The sequence below is a fragment of the Leopardus geoffroyi genome, chromosome D2 (genome assembly GCF_018350155.1).
Source record: "Leopardus geoffroyi isolate Oge1 chromosome D2, O.geoffroyi_Oge1_pat1.0, whole genome shotgun sequence".
NCBI classification, from domain to species: Eukaryota; Metazoa; Chordata; class Mammalia; order Carnivora; family Felidae; genus Leopardus; species Leopardus geoffroyi.
In genome coordinates this window covers 44,384,904-44,410,848 of record NC_059334.1, presented here as the reverse complement: position 1 = coordinate 44,410,848, position 25,945 = coordinate 44,384,904, and the positions used below count along the sequence as shown (strand labels likewise).

Below are 25,945 nucleotides of genomic sequence, written 5' to 3'. Positions count from 1 at the left end.
GATGGCCTTGCTGCCCCTTTGATTGTGTTATCTCATTGTCCAGCTCCATCCTGTTCACTCTGGTCTGAAGCCAGGAGCCAAATTGACTTTGTGCCCCGTGGACACTTCAGAAGAGCAGCCATTGCACTAACTGTGGGAGTGTTATATTGCCATTTCCCCCTCCCATGGAGCCTTCCCTGGTTTTCCTGCTTTTCCTGTTCTAGGGGCTGGTCTAGGTAAATGGTCATTATCTCTCACTTCATGGGTGGCAGGTTTCCTTACAGCCACCTGAGATTAGCTTGTGAACACCTCTGAGAGTCCTGTTGATTGTCTGCCCTACATGTGCATGTCATTTTGGATGATCTGTCCATTGTTCTGAGAGACCAGGAGAGGTAGGCTCCTTACCTGCTGTTAGTCTGTTTATCTTAAACTCTTTGTGGGGGCGCCTGGGTGGCGCAGTCGGTTGGGCGTCCGACTTCAGCCAGGTCACGATCTCGCGGTCCGTGAGTTCGAGCCCCGCGTCAGGCTCTGGGCTGATGGCTCAGAGCCTGGAGCCTGTTTCCGATTCTGTGTCTCCCTCTCTCTCTGCCCCTCCCCCGTTCATGCTCTGTCTCTCTCTGTCCCAAAAATAAATAAATGTTGAAAAAAAATTAAAAAAAAAAAAAAAAAACTCTTTGTGGTTCTCCAGGCACTTGGTACCTGAGTTTACTTCTCTCCTGCTTCCCTGGGGTCTGTGGTACTTATGCATGCACACACACACACACACACACACACACACACATACATTTGCATACATTTATGTACTCATACTTACACACACCCATACACACACCACAGACTCCCACAGAGCATGTTGCTGACTTGGTCAAGGTGGAGGAATGGATGTGGGGGGGGGTGTGTGGGAAGATAGATGTTCCCATAACAGCTGACAGATTGGTCTCCTGAATCAATCTGGGGACTGCAGAAGGGAAGAGAGAGAGCTTGAATCGAGCCCTCACTATTGCCAGGCACAGTGCATTGTGTCTTGTAATTTCACAGTCAGAATAGCTCTCTAGGAAACAATTATTGGTCCCCAAGATTGTTGGTTCCTTGAAGAGCTGGGGGTGTAGCCCTGCACTTGTCTTTGTCTACAACTCTTCTCTTTTCACTACACTGTGCTCAGGAGGGGGGCCGAATCACTAAAATTCCCCTCTGGGACAGTGCGGTCACAGGAGAGATGCTTGCCAAGCTGCAGAAAACATGGGCAACACAGTAGATTAAAAGAAACCAACAGAAGTCACCCATGGTGGCATCACCCCAAGATGACCATGTTGGTATTTGGTGCTTGGTTTCCTTTCTTCATAAACATAAAAACATTATTTTTACATGATGATTTAAAAAGGATATCACAGTGCAAATACTCCGGTGTAACAGATTCTTTTTCACTAAACAGCATAATACTGGTTCTCATGTATTTAGCATCTACTATATGCCAAGCAAGATTCTAAGCATGTCACATTTATCGAGGGATTTAATCCTCATCAGAACTCTGTGAGCAATGGACCATTTTGCGTCCATGAGAACTGAGGCCCAGAGATGTTAAGCAACTTGCCTGCACTCACACAGTCAGAAAGCAGTGGAGCTGGGATTCAAATCCATACCGTTGGAGCCAGATCTAGGCTAGCCCTTGTTTGCCACAGACAATTGTTTCCCTTAGTGATCATTGCTCTCTTTAAGACTCCATGGTAATGGTAATATAATATTCCATCATTTAATACTGTCATTTACCCAGTTGATTCTTAAGTTTTGAACATTTAGATTATTTCCAATTGTTTCTAGTTTAAACAGTGTTACTCTGAAAATCTTTGTACAAACATCTTTTCAGAAACTGAATAATTCCTTAGGATAGATCCCTAAGGGTGGAATTGCTGTATATGCACATTTTAAGAGCGTTTGAGTCTCCCCACCAAATTGCCATTCCAGAAATATCGTGCCAGCCCACATTCCTACCGGCAGACTGTAAAATTGTCCTTTTCTCCACAGATGGTCTGGGTTTTCACTGTGCATCTTGTAATTTGGTGCAGGTGTCACTGTAGCCAGGGTTCAGGCTGTGCATGGCAATGCATTGCCAGTTCATGAACATGACCATGGGAGCTAAGACTTGGGACACCTGAGAGGGCCAAGCTCTGCTTTGGGTGAAAGTGGACTCTGGGAGAGGCACTAGGTGTCTCCAGATGGTGAATGCACATGAGGATGCATCAAGTGTCCAAGGAGTCCCTGATATCCTGACAACCCCATCCAGAGACAGTGTGGCCCGTGACCTCCATTTCACAGGGGTTCAGCAGTTCCACAAGCCACCATGTTTCCAAAGCTGGAGAAAGATAGTCATTGCCATCTCAGTGTGTTCTGTCACCAGCAGCACTGCCCTGGGAAGTGCTCAGAGGTCAAGGACACCAGGACCAACTTCCCCAGCCCTCCCTTCACGGGTCCAAGCAGGGCAGAGGGGACAGCACAGCCTTCTTTGGAGCCAGAGTGCTAGCTTACCTTAACCTGGCTCTGCCTTTCATGATCTGGGTCTGTTTGGGGCAACTCACTTTGTTTCTCCTTCATCTGTCAAAGGGGATGGATGTTCTGCCCTTTAGAATTATACCAGGGATGGCAAAGGAATCAGGGCTCTGAAAGTCCCGGCACCCAGCAGGTGCTCTGCACCTTCCCTGTAGCTGGCACTGTAGACACCTGATTTCCTTCAGCACTTTCTTTCCAATAACATTTGTGTTCGCTGTTTGCAGTCCCAGCATTCTTGTTTGGGGGAACAATGTGGTTGCTTGCCCCTTTCCAAAAGCAGTTAGAATGGAATAGAAGAGCATAATGAAGTTCTTGCCTCGAAGGCTGTTGTCTCTGGAAGTTTGTGCTCCAAGTGAGTTCTGCGAAGGGCAGAATCAGCTGTGCAATGAAAGGCAATGCAATCTCATTTTATTATTGGTGTGGAGCAATGGAGAGGGAGTCCTCCAATATCCCAGCTCACTCGTGGCTTTGTTTATTGTGCCCAACCTTCCTCCAGCCATAGAGGCTGATCACATTCCCCCAAATGTTAGGGAGCATGCTCTAAATTCTGGGGCCAGGCACCCTCGTATCTCCATCCCTTTCCATTCGTTGTACTCCAGCGTACATGTGGACTGGGCACAGAGTGGACTTCAGGGAAGGGCTTGGATCCTGTTTGCTAAGGTACTTACAGGGAGATATGTCAGGGGTGGCCTGCTACCTGCTGCTATCCTGACTTCCTGGGGATGGATGCTCAGATGCCTTTGACTTTGTCTAATATCAACGCTGTTCTTTTCCTTCTATCCCTGAATCTTCACATCTTTTCATTTTTTATGTTTAAACCAATTGCCTTTTCTTTCCCTTTTAGGGAAAGGGGAGAATGAAACAAAGCAAAATGTTTAGATGCAGCCCAGGGAAATAAGGGCTGTATTTGGGTAATAGCCGGGAAATTGGAGAGCTCTGCCAGGCCTCTGTGTTCTATTGATGGGCAAGGGCACACAGGGGAACGGAGATCAGACTTGGTGCCTGTATAGTGTGTGATAACATAGATTGTGTAACAAGATTAAAGAAAAACCTTTAACCAGCTTGTCCTAAGAATCACTAATACCACTCCGTTATGTAATAATCCTATCCATCTTTTGGCATATTACATTTCACATGTGTACAGAACAATAATAAATAATACTGTATCTATCCTATTGTTTTATACTACCTTAATTTTGTGTATATATATGCTTATGCATATACATATATTTCTGTGTACACACACACACACACACACACACACACCAAGATTTGTGGATAAGCAGCACAGATTGTGGTTTTCCACAAATTGTGGTTTTCCACAAACCATGGAAAGCTGGTTTGGGCCCTATTAAGGAGAAACGTGTCTTCAAATTTGGGGCAGGTGTGTGTGTGGAGCTCATTCTTCATGGAGACAAGAACGTCTATATAAAGGGGACATAACCATGATGGGTAGTGTGTTTGGGCTTCTTATAGTTGGCATCTGAATATTCCTGAGAGCATGGCCAGGCCTAAGAAGACTTCTGTGTTACACAGGGTCTGTGACACACCAGGAAGATGGGGAGATATCTACAAGGTCCAGAAAATTTCCCTGGAGCCTAACAGACTTGGGAGGCACAGGCAGGGATCTGATACTACATTTTACTCAGCATGGGGCTAAGAGGAGGATGTAGGAAGCTCTGGGATGCTGAGGAATTGGGGCAGAGATGTTGGGGATGGAGAGTATTTTCGTAAGGCTAGAGCCCAATGCATCTGGAGCCTCTGATGTGGTCCACAAACAAGATAGGGCACATTAGTCTCTCCAGGCCCCCCATTCAGGCATTGTCAAGTATATTAGGGACTGGCCACATGCTCCTTGAAGCAGACATAAACATAATAGTAACTTTAGTGTCTGTTTAAAAATGGGAAGACTCGCCACTTCAAGAAAGAACTACTCTCCCCTCTTTTCTTGACAGCCTTCCTGGTTAAGGGATTTGCAGCTGAGACATTGTCAGCATCCTATCCATGTGTTTCCTGGCTTCTCAGCTTAGGCCAGCAAGACAATAAATGCTTCCTTCTTGCAGCTGCACTCACCTGTCACTGAGCCCAAACCGGAGCCACAAACACTTGTGGCTTGAAGGAAGCTAAGTACCCCCATAGAATGGCTGCACCAGGTTTTTGTCAGTTGGTTTCCACTCAATCTGAGCCAGTCTATTTCCTTTTCCTTCTTGGAACATCACTTGAAAGGTGGAAACGAACCTGATCTTAATTCTTCCTTCAACATGACATGCCCTTTTGAAATCGTCCAAATAACATGTCTGATTGTCATGTTGAATTGCGAGCATGGATGTGAAATGCTCCAAAGTGAGACCAAAGCCAAATATTAGGTCATAAGTCAACATTTTGCTGAGAAACTTGGATACTAAGAGGTTGAAAATTTATATCTTTTCAAGAGAAAACTTGTTTGCCAGCAGGAAAAAATTTCAAAGACTGTTATCTTCCCATGTGGAAGGAGAGAAATGAGTGTAATTTTGCAACCTGGGTCAAAGTCCTTTAGGGACTTCTGAAATTGGCTTGGCCATGGAATGCAGCTTTGATGTAATATTTGGATTGCTCCCGGAGGTACAAGTCCCTGGGTGGCACAGGTGCATGTGTCATTTCTTACAAGGTCTTTGGGAAAAATTGTTGAATGGCCAGGAGCAGCCTCTTAGTGCCAGGGGGCGCCATGCTCTGCTCACAAATCCTTTTGATGGAAAACTTCTGAAGAAAAAATGAGCCATTTTGGCCCACGGGCACTTTGGGTCCTAAAAGAAGTAAAATCTTGACTACCTTCACCTAAGTAACAATAACACTCTTTGGAAAGTCTCAGTGGACATGAAGACTCACCTGAAGCAAGAGATCAGCACAATGCCCATGATGATGCCACCTAACTTGTAGCGTGCCAGCTTGATCTCTTGTCTGTGATCTTTCAGGCCTGCCACCAAGCCCAGACTGAGGTCTTACAGCACCCAGTGTGAGTTGTGGTAAGAGGGAAGAAGTGGCAAAGAGACAACTGTGCGCTCACTCTAGAATAAAAACCAGGCACTTGGCTACATTAAGAACATTATACTCTATTTTAAGCTGGCCAAGTGACAATGTCTAGTTTGCATCTCCTTCCAAAAAGCAGAGCAGCTCACATTTCCCCTGAGTGTCCAAGTTCCAGGCAAAGTCAGAGTTAAGGCTCAGGATATAACTGAAGGTCTGCTGTGGATGGGTGTGATGGGGTGGGACTTCAGCGTGGCCACGGGCAAATTCCTTATGAAATAATCTGCAACCACTGCATTGATATAGAAACCTCCTGTGTGTGTGTGGCTGTGTGTGTGTGTGTGTGTGTGCACTCTTGCTTGTGTGCCTGTGTGTCTGTGCATGTATGTATGTGTTTGTGCATGTTTGTATGTGTGGGGACACTCTTGTGTGGGCAGTAGAAGGCACGTGGCAGAAACGCAACCTGGCACCATAATAATCAGGACCCTGACTTTATGGGTTCTTCTCTATGCATAGCAAGTTCAAGTTCATGACTTATATATAGATTTTTTTTATGACTTAGATATTAAGCCATAGCCACTCAGGGCACTAAATCTAGGGCCATCTTCTGCATTCACCCTAAGCAGGGCTCAGCCAGGTTCTAAGTAGAAATACTAACTGGGTACTATTACACTCCCCCTAAATCTCTGAACAGAAAATCTCAATTCCCTGGGTCAGACTTCCTGCACTTTTGAAGGTGAGCCTGCTAATCTGAGAAATAGGTCCCTGCCATTGTGAGCAGGTGGCTAGCCTTAGAGCTCACCTACCACTCACCTTTTCTACTTCTCTGTGTGACGGGTGCTTTCCTGGAGCATACTGGAGACAGCATCACAGCCTTTTGTGTCTAAACACAGCGAGTGGCAAGCCAGTGGCTTGCTGTGCTGGCTTGTGGGCAGGGGATCGCATTGGAGGGTCCTTCAAATTTCATCACTGAGCTACTCGGTGCTCCAAACTGATACAGGCCTACCTGACTCCATGGTGATTTTGGTCTTTCAGGCAAAGAAGGGGAACTACGCCTTTTTGTGGGATGTGGCAGTGGTGGAGTACGCAGCCCTAACAGATGATGACTGCTCTGTGACTGTCATTGGCAACAGCGTCAGCAGCAAGGGCTACGGGATCGCCCTGCAGCACGGCAGCCCCTACAGGGACCTCTTCTCCCAGAGGTAGGCACCGTCAGCCAAGGGGGGCTTAGAGGATAAACTTCTCTTAGGAGGCAAGAGCCAACACAAGCTTGGTTCTTCCTCACGTGAACTCAGCCCTGATTGTACACCAGCACATGCTCCTCCATCCACCCCAACTAGTCCCATGCCAGCCAGGGACGAAGAAGAGGAAGTATATGGTCCCGTCTCATGAAGGTGCATAGTCTCGGTGGGAACTGTGATGCAGGCAGGCAATGCCAGCCCAGGGAAGTAAGTGCAATGGAGAGGCTATTCTAGAAGTGGAGGAGGGCAGAGGAAAACAGCTGATCAGAACTGGGAGGCCAGGGAGGGCACCTAAGGCCTGAAGGGTGAGTAGGAGGTAGCCAGATAGGCCCAGTAATTTAAAATTAAGTGAATAATTAATTGGATCTAAGAAGGGCCCAATACTTACTTATTATTATAAGTTTTAGGAAGTTCTAAAATTGGCTTTCAGTGGGAAAAGTCAGTGTGGGAAGAGTCAATGTGGTCTTGAAAAAAAGTGTGGTCAGGGGCGCCTGGGTGGCGCAGTCGGTTAAGCGTCCGACTTCAGCCAGGTCACGATCTCGCGGTCCGTGAGTTCGAGCCCCGCGTCAGGCTCTGGGCTGATGGCTCAGAGCCTGGAGCCTGTTTCCTGTTTCCGATTCTGTGTCTCCCTCTCTCTCTGCCCCTCCCCCGTTCATGCTCTGTCTCTCTCTGTCCCAAAAATAAATAAATGTTGAAAAAAAAATTAAAAAAAAAAAAGTGTGGTCAGAGAAGCAGATTGACTGCATATTCATGTGCACATGGGCTGAGGGGGCAGACGCTACCTGCTGGGGCAGGCAAGGGACCTGCCTCCTCCCCATCCTCCCCAGATCAGCCTCCTGGTAATTAATACTAGCAAATGGTAGGGGGAGGGTGGGGGTAAGAGGGGAGGAGGGCTTTATAGGCCTGGGTATTCTAGCCTAAGCAAAGGCACATAGATACCCTCCACCAGAAGTGAAACCTTGTGTCTAGTTTGTGTTGGCCTATTAAGCTTCCCATGTAATTTGCTGGTGGGAGTCCATCCCTTCTTGAGCCTGGTCTACTCTAGACCCTTGGGCATGATCAAGTTTCCAAGTGCTCAATCTGGACACCTGGCCAGCTTCCTTGAGAAAAAAGCCTGTCATCAACACCCTGCTTTTACTGCCAGAAAACTTATCTTAGTCTTTGACTAGGGGTCTTGGCCTTACCAGACAAGGTGAAAGTGAGGAGCATTGGTGAGCTCAGTGGCCTGCTCACTGGGGCTCCTGTTCCTAAGGACATCTGTGCCTTGGGTCCATCACCCACACATGTCTGTGAGGTGACATCCTGGTGAGTGAAGAGGGCAGGACTAAGGAGCTTAGAGAGGAATCCCAAAGGACAGGCTATCTTGGTCCACCAAAATCCAAAATAGCAGATGTGTCCAAATGAAAGAGCTGGCATGGCACCCAGGCTTAGGGGCAACACCAGTTGACTGGTAAACACAGGCATCCCAGCACTGAGGATAATCCATTTGGAGGGGCGAGAGTTGTTAGAGATCATTCATTTAACATCCTGAAGTTCAGAGAGGGTCACTCATCCAGCTCCTGGCAGAGTTGGGAGGAGAGTGCATATCAAGTCTCTGTGTTGCAGCCTCTCTTGGGCTGAAAGCATCCCCCCTCCCCTACCTGGGCAGATGGGTATCTACTTAGAAGGAACACTCTGACCTCAGGTCGTCAATGTACTACTGCCAGTGGTTCTTTGAGAGGCTCTCCGTTGTATGATGCCTACAGAACCGTGAGCTGCCTCTAGCTGGGGCATGCCTGAGAGGAGGAAGGGGGCAGATCCAGGAAGCAATGCACTATGCCATTTACAGGAAAAAAAAGGCCTCATAGAAATCACAGATCCTGGTCTTATCTGGAACTGCTGTAACTTTCTTTCCCTTCATCCTGGAAACTAAGCTGTTTCCTTGAATATGGGTACACGCCCTTGCTTTGGCAGAGGACAGGTTCTATAGGCCGTGCCTTCTAAGTGTGTATGGCAGGGTTGAGTGCTGTAGCCTGTTTGTGGACCATGGCATGCAGGGCAGGCATTCAATAAATGTTTAACAACCTAATAGCCATTTATAGAGCACCTACTGTGTAGCAGGCTCCCCAACTATTGACCAGAGGAAAGCACCTGCAATTATATCTGTCTGGAAAATAGAACAACTGGCTTCAGGAAGTGGCTATTATCGCTCCGGCTTACTCATAAGCAGGAGTATAGATTATTATGGTGTGCATTAGTTTAGCTTTGTTCTAGGACTCATTTTGTGCCTGTGACTTGTTTTATCTTTCCTCTGTTGCTTACATGTTTAAATTTTCCTTTTGATTTGTTTGTTTTTACTTTATTCTATGTTTCCCTATAAATTGCCTTACATTCTTCCTGGAATAATATTGGGCATAAAAATGCATACAATTAAAAGGAGCAGGAAGAAGAGAAGCATCAGTAGAACTAAGCAGCCTGCCTGATGTTGCAGTCAGTGAGCGGAGGAGTAAAAATCAGACCCTACAGCTATGCTCTGGCCAGAGTTTCGTGGCCCCGTAGACCAGAACCTAACTCTCAGAGAGCCCGCTGACTGCACTTAGCAGCCTGATTATCTGGAAAGAGCATGGCCTCCCGGGTCACCACGCCCCAGCTCTGAAGAGTAATCTTGCCACTTTCTAATTGCAACCATGAACAAGTCATCTAGATGCCAAGCCTCAGGTCTTCAAGATGTAAAACTGATTCACTAAGAACTACTTTGCAGGCTGCTAGGAGGATTACAACAATGGGAAATGATCAGTCCCTACTATGTTCTCAATAAAAGGCAGTGCATGTCAGTACTGGACTGGATAGGGCTGCTGGTCAGCATGGCCATCAGACTGTGCAAATTTTACTAGCTTTTATGGAGCTCTTATTACTTGCCATATCTTGAGCTGAGTGGTGCCCATGTGTCCCTTTTCCATTTTGTCACAGTCATGCTGTGGTAGGAGTTGTTATGATCTCAGATTTTAGTAATAACAGCACTGAAATGGAGAGGTTGCATACCGTGGCTAGTGTGATGGCACGGTCTATGTTTGCATGAAGTCCATCAGAGCAGAATCTGTGCTAAATACAAAGCTCTGCTGTCTCTCCTCAGCGAGCCATTAGTCTACCCACGAGTCTTCTCAAAGCCCTGAGATCCTGCATATCCAGCCCTGGGGTTCCTATAACTGCCAGGAGGCCCAGTTTATTCAGACCTGCCAGCATAGACTTAAATAGTGGCCTTTCAGCATGAACCAGTGGCCAGCTTCCGTAACATGTCCAGCGCCATACAGAGGTATGGGACACTGAAGCTGCCCAGGTGATCATGGGATGTGCCATGTGAGATATCTTGTGCTCAATGGCATACCGAGCACAAGCTCAAGGCGCACAGGTGCACATGTCAATCATGCATTTATCTCAATGACCAAGTCCCTACAGGCACAGCGGCATATTAAGTCTTTTGTGCTGACTTGTGTCCTTGGCTCTTAACAGACATTATCTCATTATCTCACCATGGCCATTTTAGTTTAGATTAGTTTTCATGATTCAATTAATATATTCATACACATATTGATGCAGCCAACATCCATTGATGGCCCAAGTTGTGCCGCCACTCTGCTTGCTCAGGAGAAACCATGGAGAGTAACACACAGCCCATCCTGAAGGATCTACTCACCTAGTGGGGTCGTGGATCTATCTTGCAAAGATGAGCCAGCCAAGGTTAAGCAGGAGCAAGTCAACTTGTTCCGTGATACCCAGCTGAGATCTGGTGCCTCCATCCCCTGCTTCTTGTACCGAGCCGAACTATTCACAGTCTATGAAAGGCCATGCTATGCTGGGTCCATGATGGTGAAAGGTCAGAGGACCCCCTCTGGGCTGTCACCTTCCCTCTCCAACAGCCACAGCCCATGCATGCATGCACAGCCCATAGACCTCAGCCTCAGCTTGTGGTCACAGGTGGCCTGCAATGCAGGTCCAGGGCAGAGACTGCTCAACTGGACAGTTGGAAGTGAGCTTCTCCTGGCTGTACAGAACCACTTCTCCTGAACTGTGTACACCCAGAGAGCTGAGAATATGGGCTCAGAGAGGTCACAGCAGGTGTTATCACCTGGATATATCACCACGTACCAGGCTGAAAGAGTCTCTCTTCCCAGATGGAAAAGCTTGGGTATGAGGAGGCTGGGGACTACCAGATACTACTAGCTCACTGTTCAGACCACTGGATTACAGAGGGAGTCCATAAAATGCCACAAGAAGGAAAACCACCATCCAAACACCTGCATGGGGACTACAGGAGCCCAGGGGTTTGCCCCACCTTGGTGATCAGGATGGAATCCAGACTCCCTCTCATACCCTCTCAGAACCAACATTCTCAGCTCTTCCTGCTTTAGCTTCTTCTCCCACCATCTTCCTCCTCACCCATCACTCTCCAGCCTCAGTGGCCATATTTTAGCATCTCAGACATGCTGAGCACTTAGCCCAGACAAGACTTTCAAGCATGGCTGTACTTTTTCCTTCTTGTTGAGTGCCATCCCTGCCAACCACAAAGTGAATTTGGCAAGATATTTCACCTCTCTGTGCCTCCATTTCCTTCTGTATAAACATAGGAGAATGGAAGGAACCATCTCAAAGGGTTGACATGACAATTAAACACTATCTGTCAAGCACTTAGCATATATCCTGGCACATAGAATATGCCAGACAAGTGTGAGCTATTTGATGACTAACCTTCCTTCAGGTGGCAGCTTACCTGTCACTTCCTTGATGAGGTCCTCCCTGTAACCCCCCTGGTCTGGACACCCACCCAGTGCACCATTTCTTAGCACCTGTGCTTTCATGTCATGGTATTGATCACAACTTCGGTGTCCACATTGATTGCTCTAATTGTTTCAAGGTCCATGTATGTGTGTCTGGACTGCACCCTCAGCAGTGTTGAACATCACACATAGCGCAAGGCAGATACTCCTCAAATCGAATGAATGAATGAGTGATTTGGGGAATCCTGGTGGGAGAAACTTACAATGGATTGAAGGTTTAAAGAAAGCATTTTTGTAAGTCCACAGTCCAAATATTGCCTCGTCCAGTTCTATATTTTCCTATTTTATTCCCAGAGCTTGCCCCCAGTCCCATGTGAAGGGTCCTTATGTGCTTGCTATTGAACTTTATCCATGGGCAGTGGTAGGAGGGGGCATCGAGACTTTTAAGGAGAAAGACAAACCTGATGTGTATTTTGGGAAGAGCACTCTGTCTCACAGTGGGAGAATGGATTGGGGAGGGAAAAATTGGGACAGAATAAGAGCCACCACGGTTCAGCGTGGTCTGTGGAAGGGCCAGCATGGTGGGGAAAGGGCCAAAGCCCCCATGACCACACTGATGAGGCCGGTGGCTGTGGCTCATGTGGATTGTATCTTGCAGGATCCTGGAGTTGCAGGACACCGGGGACCTGGACGTGCTCAAGCAAAAGTGGTGGCCTCACATGGGCCGCTGTGATCTCACCAGCCACGCCAGTGCCCAGGCCGACGGCAAATCCCTCAAGCTGCACAGCTTCGCTGGGGTCTTCTGCATCCTGGCCATTGGCCTCCTCCTGGCCTGCCTGGTGGCCGCCCTGGAGTTGTGGTGGAACAGCAACCGGTGCCACCAGGAGACCCCCAAAGAGGTCCGTGCCCTGAGTCCTGCTTCTCCTTTCTGCATCCTAGAGGCAGGAGAGTCATACTGGGCCACTCGGCGGGCGGTTTTCTTCCAGTTAGTATTTACCGAAGTCACTTGTCTAGAGGCGGCAGTGTTTTATTTGGGGGGATGGTGTCATTGTTTTACTTTGATTTTAAAGCAAGAGAACAAATGTAGGGGATGTTTTTATGCTTGAACAAAGTGCCAAGGCACCAGCCATGGCCACTAAAGTCCTGTATTTATCTATAGAGCGGGTACAGCATGAGCAGCGCCAGAGAGCCCTTCCCCACCCTGCCCCGCCCATGTGCCTCCACCCTGACCTGGAGAGACCAACTGTAGGGTAAGAGAGGAGATCTCATTCCTTCTTGGTTCTCTTTGCCTTCACATCAAGGGCCACAGGGCTCTGCTCTTCCAGCATGCAAGTAGGGCCTGGCCCCCGCTTCCCCTCCCATCGCCCCTTCTCCCCTTCCCTTCCCCCTCCATATAGGGCCCGGCCTTGCCCATGTTCCTCCAGGAACACCCAGCACAGGGAACTTTGTGGCTCTGTCCAGACTTCAAGTTCTGGCACAAAATCCCCCCTTATGTGTGCCAACCACAAGCTGATTCTTTCCACAACACTTCCTTCTGTTGGGGTTTTGTTCTTCTTTGAGTCCATTTTTTTATATGAAGCCTCCACCAAGGGACCCTGGAGCCAGTTCCCCTAAGGGAGGGTGGCAAGGAGTGCCATTTGGGGATGATCTGTGCCAGCGGAAACCTACATACAGGCAGGGAGACATAAGCCAAGCCACTGGATTGCAGGACTGCCCCTCTGTGCTGCCTATACCTCAGCTTCTTCTGAATTCTAATCAACAGATTATGTTGCTACAAACAGGTGTAAATTTCAAACAAGATGCAGCAAAGTAACCAGCGCCAAATCCAGAAAGGCAGTGTCGCCATGGCCACCATCTCTGCAGCGTGGAGAGACTGGTTGGCCATACCCCATATCAGTCTGTAATGGAGCACCTGGCAAGGTGGGGGTGAGGACAGACTTTCCATTCATACCAGGCAGCAAGCTCTCTGTCATCACACTTAGTTTTTGCTGGAAGGATCTTGCCATTTGATTCAGCATGTTGGAAATGTTCTGGGGACATCCATCTTCCTCATCTGCCTTCTGTGTGCTTCCCTGCAAGGAAGTGCAAAGTGGAAAAGGCCTGGGTCTCCCATGGCCTCAGTGCTTCTCTGGTCACCCCTGGGCCACAGGTGAGAAGGAAGGAGGAGACTTAAGGGAAAGCCACTGAAAGGAACAGTTAATGGTTCTGCTTGAACTTCTTTTGCTCCTGGAAATTTTTTTGTGAAGAAGTCATTGGGAGGGACTGTGAATTATTCCGATGAGTAGTTTTTAGGAAAGTCTGCATATATGTCCCCTTACCAGCCTCAAGTCTGTATGTACAGAAGCCTCAGCATGTACCCAGGGTAGGGTGGTCCTGGAGCCATCCCCAGTGGGACAAGGGAAGACAAGATCCCATTGCATTCACTCTCCATATTGTTTGGTTTGGGTTTGTTTTTTTTTCCAGACCCAATCAGCCACAGCCTGACTTCTCAGTGCACATGCCCTTGGGTCAGGGGAGCAGGAGAGGCTCTCTGGGTGGGTGAGCATCTCCCTGTCATGGAAGTGCTGACCTGGGATGGCATGGGCAGAGTGGGTGCCCAGGAGAAACAGGCTCTGCCCTCCAGAATGTCCCATATAAACTAGGTGCAGAGAGAGGCCATTCTTCCTTTGGACAGGGCATTCTCATCTGCTTCTGGTCATCATGTCCCTTCACATCCCCTAGTTTAGTGTTTAGTGACAAGCCTAGCCTGGGCAGCCAAAGTGAATGATTACTGTGTGTGTGTGTGTGTGTGTGTGTGTGTGTGAGAGAGAGAGAGAGAGAGAGAGAGAGAGAGAGAGAGAGAGAAGGGAGGGGGGAGAGAGAGAGAAGGAGAGGTGAGGGGATTGATTTTTGGAGAGACATAGAAGGCAGAAGTGAAAGAGAGAAATACAGAGAAAAGACCAGGAGACCAAGAAATGACCCAGCTGTGAGGAACAGCTCTCTTCTTGTCAGCAAAGCATTCTGTCTTCTCCTCTGGCTTCTGCATAAGCCCAGGATCTGAGGCATAAGAGAGAATGAAATACATTGGTCCTGCCTAGAAAATGTGGAAGTTTCTGCACCTGCCCCCAACTTGCTTCCAGATAGGAATGAGGACCAGTGAAAAGACAGGTTGCAAAAGCATGGTAGCTGCCTTTCCTACATCCCCTTCTGGTGTTGCTAAGGGTTGCATGATAGAAGAGGGAAATTATTCCCCATCTTTTTTCTGTTTTTATGAGTTTCTGATTTTCAAATGAAATTTCTCCCTCTCTCTTCTTCCTTTCATAAATATATGCCTGTGGGGGAACAGTCCATGTCCCCAGGGGCCTTACCTCCGCAGGAGCAGATGTGGCAGAGAGGTTGACCAAAGCAACCTCCATTGATCAAGGCTATTCTCAAGTGAGCAGAGGGTACCATAGATGTACTGAGGGGCACCCAGCCCAGCCTGGGGTCATGGGGGGGCAGGGGTATCAGTTAGTGAAGAGCTCCTCCCAGTTAGTGAAGTGTTGAAGGGTTGGTACAGATCCTAGAGCTGGAGGTGAGATCGGAAGTTGCCTTTCGGGTAGGGTGAACAACACGGAGGTAAACAGTCATCACACCTCCTGGAGCTGTGGGGGCTGGAGTGTCGCCATCAGCAAGGGGATGTGAGTGGAGGACGCTGGATCAGGGAGCAGGGACTTGCTCTAAGGGACTTGGATGTCAGGCCGAGTGGTTGAGCCCTCATCATGGAGGGAATAAGAACCAGGAGGGGGTTGAAACAACAGGATATTAGAAGCATATCTTTCAAACCTTCCACAAATATTAACGGTATTTAATCCAGAACCACTTTGTGTTACTGGTTGGCTGTGTTTTATGGAGCAGCATTCTCAATTAGGTGAGAGTGTCTGCTTTACCTTAGAATGCTTCATTTTGGGGCACTGGCTGTATTTCTTAAGAGCCAGAAACCTGTCTTTGGGTGTAGTTCTAGTTGTGTTTAATGGCTTGTGCTGAGATGTCTTCAGACTTTAGACACCTACTTGAGGAAGAGTAGTAATGTGCGTTCAACCCCTTAATATTCATGTGGATTTGAGCTCGTATTTTTTCTAAGGAATCAGACTATTATGTAGTTACCCAGTGCAGGTGAGTGCAGCAGACTCTGTGGTTGCAGTAAAGAGCCACCCTCTAGATTTATGGGGGAAGTGGAGCCATTGCTCTAAGAATAAAATATTCATGAAATAAAGATGAGAACCGCACAAATGGGAGATGACATGAAGAGTGAGGGATGAATCATCCGTCACTGGGCTGGGAGCTTGGAATGTTTGTGCTTCCTGCCTTGCCTGCCCTCCCCACCCCGTCCCTGCTTCCGTTGCAGACAGGAGCTGACAGAGGCCAGGGTGGTCGGGCAGCAGCGGCAGAGAAGCAGCCGGCGGGCCAGCTGCTGTCTGTGTGGCCGGGAAGCACACGCCTGCTCTCCGTGGAGGATTTGTGGCAGGGGACACCCCCTTTGGCTCTGCACCCTTCTCTGCCTTCGCTCCTCTGGTGCTTCTTCCAACTCCATGTAGAGATTTTTCTCTCCTGTACCTTTCCCCTCTTCCTTTATGCCAGCCTCACAGGGTTGCTCTGAGGTTCAGTGAGGGAAGGCGTGGAAAGTTCCATAAGTGGCACCTGCCCATGGGACATGCTTGGTGAATGGCGGCCAAGGCCCTATTCCCTCCCAAGGACCTTGTGATGGGCAGTAAGGGGTGTGGGGAGGACAATTCACATCTTAGGGCACCTTCTCTGTGCCAGAAAGATTACATGTTATCTTCTTAACTCTCCTGATTGCCTTCAAGAGCATTGGAGGAAGACATCTTTGGCCCTGGAGAAATGAATGGCAGAATGGGCAGGGACAGAACTGGGATATGATTGCTGTGTCTGCCACTGGACCTTCCATGGGGTGTGTGCAGGAGCAGGGGTTCCTGCCTGACATTTGCCAGAGGATTTGGGGAATTAAAAGTGTAGCTTGGGCTTTTTTTCCTTGAGCCAGGATGCCGGCTCCTAGCGAGGCATTGACATCCTCTGCACCCCAGTTTGTCTCTTCAGCCACAAACTGAGTCTGGCCCAGTGGCTACACTCCTGATATCAGACCTCTTAGCATGAGGGTAAGGATAGCAAGTGTGCATTTAAGCCCTTATCCCAGGACCTATTAGCAAGAAGAGAGTGAATGCTTATCTTACACCAATGTGTATCTCAAAAGCAGCTCAGACATCACTCCCCTCTGTAAAATCTCCCCTGCTCACCTCTATGGGCTGCTTCCCTGGGTGTATGCACTCATGCTGGCTGATTCCAAATTGCTGCTAATGGTTTACTTGCCTATCCCTGCTTGGAGTCTGTTGGCACTTCTCCACCTCCGCATTGCCATCACTTTGCCCAGTGTCTGGAACAGTGGAGCCTCTCGTTAAGAGGTGATGAATATAGCCGAAGTATTGAGCACCTTCTACATGCCAGGGACCAAGATGGATGCTTTACCAAGAACATTAGCTCATCTGGTAGTAGGAGCTCAAAAGTGTTTATCGAATGAATGAACCAGTCTGGGCTCCTATAAAGAAAACGTTATTAATGTTAAATTGTTGTGTAATCATTTCAGCTGGATCAATGACTTTCAGTTCTGGCTGCACATCAGAGGTGATTAATCCTGGAGGTTTTTAGAAATACAGATGCTTGGGCTCCATTCCCCAAAGGGTCCTATTAGGTAGATCTGAACAACTGTAGTTTCTAAGAGTTCCACATGTGCTTCTGACATCCTGTCAAGGATGAAAACCACTGGTCTACACAATCCTCCCAAGGGGAAATTGGGAACACATAGCTTGGCATAGTTGGAAAGAGCCCAGGTTTTGGAGGCAGGTAGATATGGACTCTGATCCTGATGCTCCACTTAGCATGAAGTAGTGTGACTTTGAGCGAATCTCTTCACCCTTAGCCTCAGTTCACCCCATGTACACCTGCTGCTACCACGTATGATGGGAGATGTCCATCAGCTCTCTCTTCTTTTTGCCCTCCCCTATGGAATCTGTGACAGAATCCATCAGAACTCTTTCCCAATGATGCTCTGAAAACTGTCCATCATCTCTTGAGACCACTTCATTAACTGCTCAGTTTCTTTGCTCTTACCTAGCCACTACTTTCAGACCTCCAGACCAGTCCTTTAGGGCTGGGCAAGTCTTTAGAGCAACACTTAAGAAGTTCGTATTGATGGCGTTTTCCCCAGCCATTGGGTCTCATTTACAACCCGGTTGGTGTCAGTGGTAATGGGAGAACACCTCTACAACCATCCCAGTCAGGTGTGAAGTCCCCTGTCCCATTTTGTTCCTGCTCAACTTAAAGTAAAAGCCATTGGACACCAAACAAAGCCTGTTCTAACGAGTCCCATGTGTAACTGGCTGTTACATAGATGATAGTTTAGTTAATTACCATTTTCCAGTACACTGAATTATTTCCACGTTGGTGAACAGCGGCTTAATTACAGAACTTTATCTCTCTGCAAGACAATGCCTGGGAGAGGGTCCCCAGTAACCTCTTTTGGTGCATCTGTCATCATGTTTAATATGAGGTGAGAAACACAGAGCTGGAATTCAGCCGGATTTGTGGATAAATGCAGTCCGTGGATTTTATGTCATATTCAGGGATGTTTGACTAGGTCAGTTACCTACAGTAAATTAATGAAGACAGCAGCAAGTTTCCGTACGGTTGAACACCAAAAACTTGAGATAATGAGGATGTAAACTGATGTAGTTCACATAAAAAAGTCCATTATTTGAATTTGCATAACATAATAGAATGTCCCATTTTGTCTAAAATGTAGATAATTATTCAAATCACTCCTGCCTCTTTTCTTGAGCAGGTGGATTATTTCTGCCTCCTTGTTCCTTGGCCGGGGACTACTGGAAATGACTTAGTGTGTGCTAAATCTGTGGCCCCAGGTGATCCAAGACGATTCTTCCAGGCTTTACCGTACAAAGGTGGTTTTCTCCAGTTTTCTGCACTTCAGATCTGACCTCTAGACGGCGGAAGAAGCAGGCAGCTTAGAAATAGATTGGAGGCTCAAACAGACTACCTGTGTTGGGGGGTGGGGAGGCATTTCTCATGAGTTTTTCTCATTTTCTGTCCAGTTAAACAATCAAATATGGGCAGGTCACGATGTCACCTTGTTCTTCTGGGATTTGTTTTGTGTTGGAGCTAGCTACCAGCAGTAACAGAATTTGAATAGAATGAGGTCCCACTGGTGCAGAGAGGATTAATTACTTCACTGCCATTTGGGGTGGGAAGGTCTCCCAGGAAAGTCTGTTCAGTTGGTGTGGATGTTTTCTCTGTGTCCTGACGTGGAAAGGTTATAAGCTAATGACTAACCTCAATTGGAAGCTGACACTCACTGCACAGCTTTACAGTCCTTGGAACTGATTCATTTGTCCTTAACTTGAGGCAAGAAGAAACATATATGGATTTAGGAAACTATATTCAAGCTCTTTCCTCCAAAAGTACTGATTCTCAGGTAATTGGGCTGTAGCCACACCTACGCTCTGGGCTCATTTTTATTCTAGATGCTTTGGTAGTACCAGATCAAGTCCTCACAGCTGTGATTATTATGCTAGATTGGTGCCTAGTCTCAACCACTTTTATAATTCCATCCCCTGAACCTCTTCTGCCTTATACTTCCTGGGTGAAGGATTTCATCTCAGAGACCTCCTTTGTTCACATTTTTCTTCAGAGTATTTTGGGTTGTTGGTCTTCCCCCAAAGCTCTCCTTCTGTTTTGTGGCCCTGGCATTCGATAGAGAGGGCTCCTTTCACTTTGTCCCCACTCTCAACTCTCTGCCTTCCTGTGGTCTTCTTGGACAGGAAGTTCTCCTTTCTCTATCTCTAGACCCCTGCAAAATGGGGAGCATCTCCAGAACACTTTCTGAGAAAAAGGGTCATACCCTTTCTTTTAACTGCCAGAGTGAACAGGACTGGGACCAAGATACTTGCCTTCCCCTCCAAATTAGTCCACTTTTAAATGTGACTTCTTTGTGTCCCCAAAAAGATTATTAGAAGCCTGGAAAGAAAATCTAAAGGAGGAAATGGTGAGATCATGCAACTAACCCATTCTTCCAACGATCCCAGGTCCATTGGTCATCGGTTTTTCTTCAGTGGAAACTGAAGACTTTGCCAGCAGGGACAGCTGGCTATCAAGCCTTCTCCAAGCTTTGCTGTCTGCAAAGAGAAAGGAAGGTTCTATTATGAGACCCTAAAAGTTTCTGAAATTCTCTCTCAACTAATCCAGCTACCAGGATCTCTGATACTTGTCTTCTGCCCTTCCCATATTTTGAAATGAAAATAGCCTATAGATGCAGATATTTACCAACACAGCTGTGGCACTGAGTTTGGCCAGTGGAGATGACAGATTTATCTGTCCCAGAGTTTATCAGGGGCACACAGCAACCATGAGAAGGCTGGAGAAGCAAGATGGGTGGTGGGCAGGAGTCAGACTTGTCCAGAGAACCTGGGGCGGGGGCAAGATCTAGGAGGACAGTCATGGAGCAGAAAGTTTGTTGAAGTACTATTGCATTATTGGATGGACAGTCAACTCTTTTCTGTCTCTTTATCTCTTTGTTCAGGATTCAGTTCATTCCTATTGTCCTTGTTTGCATAGTGGTCTTTCGTCTTAGCTACAGGCGGGCAGGGCACCTTCCAAACTGTTATCCAGTGAGAAGTAATTCCCTCAAAGCAAACAGACCATGGTCTTAGGAAGGGATAATTGATGCTTGGTGGTCTTAAAACAGCCAGAGACTACTATAGCAGTTTAAAAAACTATTTAAAATGGTTTCATATGCAAGACTAACAACAAAGTAGATAAAACAGAAAGAAAAAGGCAAAGTTGTACAGAGCTGGATCAGCATGTTGTAAGGTAATTAAGAGAACTTGAATTTGGTGTCTTGTAGTTTTTTACAGCCTTAAAAGAGTCAGTGAAAGACATTGCATGCATTACATTTAGTCAGGTTAAGTCAAGGCCTGGTAGTCTCCAGCCACTTTCCCTGATTTTACCCAAGACACTCGCCACCCAGTGGTGTCCTCAACTTGGAGCTGGTTTCCCGGCATCAGTGAGCTGAGCTCAGCTGTGTGGGGCTTCAGATCCCTGGAATGTCGGCTCTGCCCATGGAGCTATGCCAGTGAATTCTGATGTTGTTCCATCTATGATATGGAGCCATGCTCCATAGTACCTTCCATCCCCAAATCAGTTGGCTTTCTTATTCTCAGGTCTCCTCTTGGCCTGGGATGAGTTGCTTATTTTCTTGTGGGGGTTGTCAGTTTTCTTTTTCTGTGAAAGGTTCTGGAAAAGGCAGAAGCCAATGTCTGACTACCAGTCTTGAGCTCAGCAGAGGTGTCGAGAGAGCAGTGGCCCTGCCTTCTCCACACCAGGGGCCACTGAGAACAAGGAGTAAACTGCAGAGGCAACTTCCTTGCCTGAGGAAGGCTGGGTTGAGACTTCATGGGGGTTAGCAACCCATGGGAGAGGGGCATTCACACCAGCTACTCAGGGTGGCCTCTTCCTGGGGAAGATCCTCTCCCACCAGCCTCCTAGGAGCTCAGAACAGCCACTGGAATGGCCCCCTAGATTTGTGTGGTTCCTTCTTTTACCTTTTGAAAGCCCGTTGAGGGCCTTTACATCTGTGGTATTTCTAACTGCCCTATAAGATGGGCCTGGGTCAGGCTCCTCTCTCTACTCTACAGATGTCACCATTAGACAGCCTGTGGTGTTCTATCTCAGAGCAGAGCTTTGACATGGTATTTCTCTAGGAGTTTGACATCAGGGAAGCATGGGTGGTAGGCATGACCTTGCCTGTCACATTGGCACTCATGCTGCCTAAAAATAGGAGTGGAACTTTGAACCTCATTGGGGAGCTGGCATGGCTCCTTTGTGGACACCTGGTCTTATGCCCCACCTCAATGGGGGGAACTGAGCAAATAGAGTACCTCATCTTTGTCTTTTAGGAGCTTTCAAGCAGTTTGGCCTCCTTGATTTATTTTGATATTGTAGACAAAACATCAAGTTATTTAAAGTGAATTTTATTCTCTTTCTTAAGCACACAAATAAACAAAACCATTTCCTTGCCACCATTTACATTATGGAGAAAGAGTTGAGTGTCAGGGTCACCCTCTTGGCTGTCTCTACATTCTTGATACCGGGAAAGTCATCTAAGCCCTGCAAAGACCCATTCTTTACCATCTCCACCATCTTCCTCATCCAGGAACCAGCCCCATGGGCCTTGGAGACAAGGACATGCCCGCTTTCTGGCATCTCAGGAGATGGAGAGAACAAGGGTTTTAGGGTGAGCCAGGCCCCCACTTCCTGCTTCAGCGTTCCCTTGCTGCCTCTGCCATTCACAAGGGTGGTGATTCCAGGGAGGTCACTGACCTTCCTGAACCCAAGCCTCCTTTTGCGTCTGATGGGGATGATCACATCAGGCCCTTTGAGCATTATGAACTCTGTGGTAAATACACAGGACACCCTGGGGGCTCAAGGACCAGTTCCTTTTATTCCCACGGGAACTCCCTTCTCCTCCCTCTGTCTCTGCCAGTTCTTCAAGGCATCTTCTCGCAGGGGTTGCCTCTGAGTGTGACCGTGGTTCTAGGCCAAGTGAGGAGGGAAGGTACATGTTGCCAAGGCCTGCTTTCTGGGTCTTTGCTACCTTGGGGCAGTGTCCTAGGCCACCAGTTCCCAGATAACTGAAGTTCACCCAGATGTAGGTGAGGGGGTATGGGAGGAATGAGGGGGCAGTGCTCACCTAGTGTCCACCAGGCTTAACATGCCTAGGGTCTCCAGGCCTCCCAGAGTTTGTAGAAAGCCAGCCTTGGCTCACGTGAGGGCTTGGCCTGACCTTCCTGTGCTTTCCCTCCAGGACAAAGAAGTGAATTTGGAGCAGGTTCACCGGCGCATGAACAGTCTAATGGATGAAGACATTGCTCACAAGCAAATTTCCCCAGCGTCCATTGAGCTTTCGGCCCTGGAGATGGGGGGCCTGGCTCCCAGCCAAGCCTTGGAGCCGACGCGAGAGTACCAGAACACACAGCTCTCGGTCAGCACTTTTCTGCCAGAGCAAAGCAGCCACGGCCCCAGCCGGACACTCTCGTCAGGGCCTAGCAGCAATCTGCCGCTGCCCCTCAGCAGCTCGGCCACCATGCCCTCCATGCAGTGCAAACACAGGTCGCCCAATGGGGGGCTATTCCGCCAGAGCCCGGTGAAGACCCCCATCCCCATGTCCTTCCAGCCTGTGCCGGGAGGCGTCCTTCCAGAGGCCTTGGACACCTCCCATGGCACCTCCATCTGACCGCGCCGCCTGCCCTCCCGCCCGCCCATCCACCCACCCGACCAGCAGAGCTTTTTAATACAAGAAAACAACAACACAAACCACACACACGTGCACACACACACACACACACACAAAGACTCTTTCATTTTTCTTGTACATATGTGTAAATAATGACAGAATGGAGTGGGGTAAAAGTGTATTTTGAATATTCCCAATTTTCGAAGTCAGTAAAAAAAAAAAACACAAAAACTGTATGAATGACTTTGTAAATTTTGTTCTATATGAATAAAAAGGCAAATTACTTGTGATCATTCTGAAGTGCCAAAGAAGCCCCCTGTTCCTGGGCCTTTCTGAAGGCAAGAGGGGTGATCAGATAAGGAGCCCCTTCCTGCCGGGGGAGAGGGGAAGATAAGCAGCCAGTCCCTTTAGAGGAGCCCCCAAATGCTGCTTGTTGCCATGTCCCATGGTTTCCTGCCAAGTTCCTCTGCTCCTGGCCCTTGGTTCCTCTTTAATCCTCTCGGGTAGATAAACAGTGAGCCAGCATTGGTCTGACCCCAGGCCACGGGGCTATACGGTGATCAGCTGTTCCTGTCAGCCTGGGACTTAGGAGACTTCGGGGACCTGGGGAGTCCTCTTGTTCACCCACTGCATGACGCAGTGTGCAGTGGGCCCAAGAGAAGCACCCACAATGGGGAGACCATCTCTGAGGGCTTTGATGCTGACATGCTCTAGGGTCATACTATTGGCCTTGTGTTTTTTTGCTTTCTTTTCCTAATTAGAAGAATCAACAAGTGATAGAATGTGGGAGAAGGCAGGTAGGCTCCATCATTGCCTTGGGAGGCTTGGCGGTGGTGGGCTTGTCCTTGTCCATGGGGATAGAGAAATGCTAGCTATAGTGTGTGGACCAGGTGAGGTGGTGAGAACAGGCAGAGGGAGAATAACCCCTGGGATTTGTGACCTGTGGTTTCGGGTCAAAGGGTTATGGTGGAGGAGTGGAGGGAGGTGCCCTAGGTGAGCAGACCAGTACTCTAGGCGGTGGGCAGTGCTGGGAATAGTTTGTTCAGATAGGAAGGAGCCTTGGCTCCTAGAGAAGGAGCAGCAGAACTTGGTGTGATGTAAACACAAGTAACTCTTCATCACCCAGGGAACTAACTCCAGAATTAAAAGGATGTCTCCAGGTCCGAAACCCTGCAGGCAGTCTGCCAAATGGGGCCAGAACACAGTGTGAGGCCTTACTCCCTGCTTTGCCCCCTTCTCCAGACAAGAAGCCTTCAAGCGGTGATCCAGCCAATAGGCAGGGGCCCCTCTCACTGAGATTCCCAGGATTATCCCCAAGCTAAGGAACCTACTGGTAGCTCTGTTCCTTAAGGCTAAGACAGCTAGATAGCCACGCCTCCCTCCCTTGTCTTTCTTGGGACAATTAAACCTTAGAAACAGACAAAGAACCAGTAGGAGCAGAGCAGTTTGAGTAATCTGAGCTGACGACAAAGGTGATTCTGCTCTCCTAACCTGCCAGGATGGTGCGCACAGCCCACATTGGGCACCAAGAGGGCTGGGCTCCCCTCCCCATCCCTGGCTGGGCAGTCATCAGGGAGCTGAGAGCCCATCTGTGGTCATGGAACAATACAAAGACTATTGACTGCATCTCCTATAGCCTTGTAGAGTTGCTCCAGAGGTGTATTTATGAGGGTGATAACTAGCCCCGGATTGATTTCTTTCCTGAAGTCCTGACTGACATGATTGAGCAGAAAGGAACGGCTGCATCACATAGTCAGCTAAAAGCACCCTGGAGAGGAGAGTGTTTATAATTATGTTATTTATCTCTGGATGCTGAGAATGGCCTGATGTTAGCGCTACCCAGGCAATCCATTGACATTTCTCCAATCAGAGCGTGGAGAACCAGGAGCTGGGTGCATGCGCATAGTGAAGCCTAGGTGGGCGACAGTTACCCTGAGGAAGAGCAGGCTTCATTTTCTTTCCATCAGCACTTTGGGGGGCCCTGCCCTGGATGGTCAGTTTTTCATATATATCTATTTTTTTAATCAAATTCTGGTCTCACTGCCTTATCTCACTCCCAAGTCTGTTTTTTCCTGAGATGATCTGTCTTCTGGGGTACACCATGGATGTCTTCTTGGACAGCTTTGCTTAGAGTGGGTGTAAGGGAGAGGAGAGAGATGGCAGGTGTGTGTGTGTGTGCGTGTGTGTGTGGGTGGGTGGGTGTGGGTGCGTGCATGTGTGTGTGTGTGTGCGTGTGTGTGTGTGTGTGTGTGAGAGAGAGAGAGAGTGTGTATACCTTTGAGGAAAAGGCATCCTGCTTATTAAAAAAAAACCCTTAACACCTCATGGTGTTATTTATTCTTCACCATGTTTATGTTATTTTTTAAATTTCCTACCCTTGGCATGAGGGGAAATGATTGATATTCAAGTAAGTTCTCAAAAAAAAATCCCAACTCAGATTTCTGTGTCAGCTCAGAATGTATCTTTTTTTCATGCTTTGCTCTTTGGATTTATAACTCTGTTTAGACTATTCCATACATTTTAGGTATATTTTGTGCCTTCAGACACTGCAAATAATAATCAGCATTTGGATTAAAGTTGTTTAATAATAAAACTTGACTTTGCTCCCTACCCTCTTCTTCTCTTCGGTGAAGAAATGCTATCTGCTTGTTCCCAGGGAATGCTGTGGTCATGAGATGAGGTCTGTCCTATTGGCATGGGCAGTGGTGAGAGAGACGTCTCTGACCAAGTGGGTCTCAGACGTGCCTGGGGGTGGAGGCACACCCTCCTTACCCAGTATATGTCCAGAGTCCCCCCATATCAACCAGGGGGCAACGTGAGGGACAGGCTGAGAAACAATTCTAATTTTCGGTTAACCTAACAATTTCCTGTAAAATGTGAGTTATTAGAAAACTCATGGCAGAGAATTTATCCATACTGCATGGAGAAGTGCTCCCATGGCCTCATGGAGTGAACAACTTCTTAACTGTCAGTTGACTTTGTTTCCTCTCTCATCCCTACACTTCCTCTGACCTCAGATAAGTTGTTTCTCTGTGCTTAGGCCTAAGGGCTAAGGGACTGTCATTGAGGGACCATGGCATGGCTTT

At 47.9% G+C, this 25,945-nt stretch overlaps 1 protein-coding gene across 5 annotated transcripts in view; it reads left to right on the top strand.

Moving 5' to 3' along the window:
- Window positions 1-25,469, top strand: part of GRID1 (glutamate ionotropic receptor delta type subunit 1) — a 701,884-nt gene extending 676,415 nt beyond the window's left edge. For 3 of the 5 annotated variants that reach the window (XM_045437900.1, XM_045437898.1, XM_045437899.1), the window contains 3 exons: window positions 6,562-6,728; window positions 12,180-12,420; window positions 22,431-25,469. In XM_045437900.1, coding sequence (XP_045293856.1) covers window positions 6,562-6,728; window positions 12,180-12,420; window positions 22,431-22,859 — 837 coding nt within the window. In that variant the 3' untranslated portion in view covers window positions 22,860-25,469. Of the gene's footprint in view, window positions 1-6,561; window positions 6,729-12,179; window positions 12,507-12,680; window positions 12,772-22,430 lie in introns of all 5 variants that reach the window. The other 2 variants (XM_045437903.1, XM_045437901.1) reach the window with 2 other exon arrangements.
- Window positions 25,470-25,945: the final 476 nt, after the last annotated feature.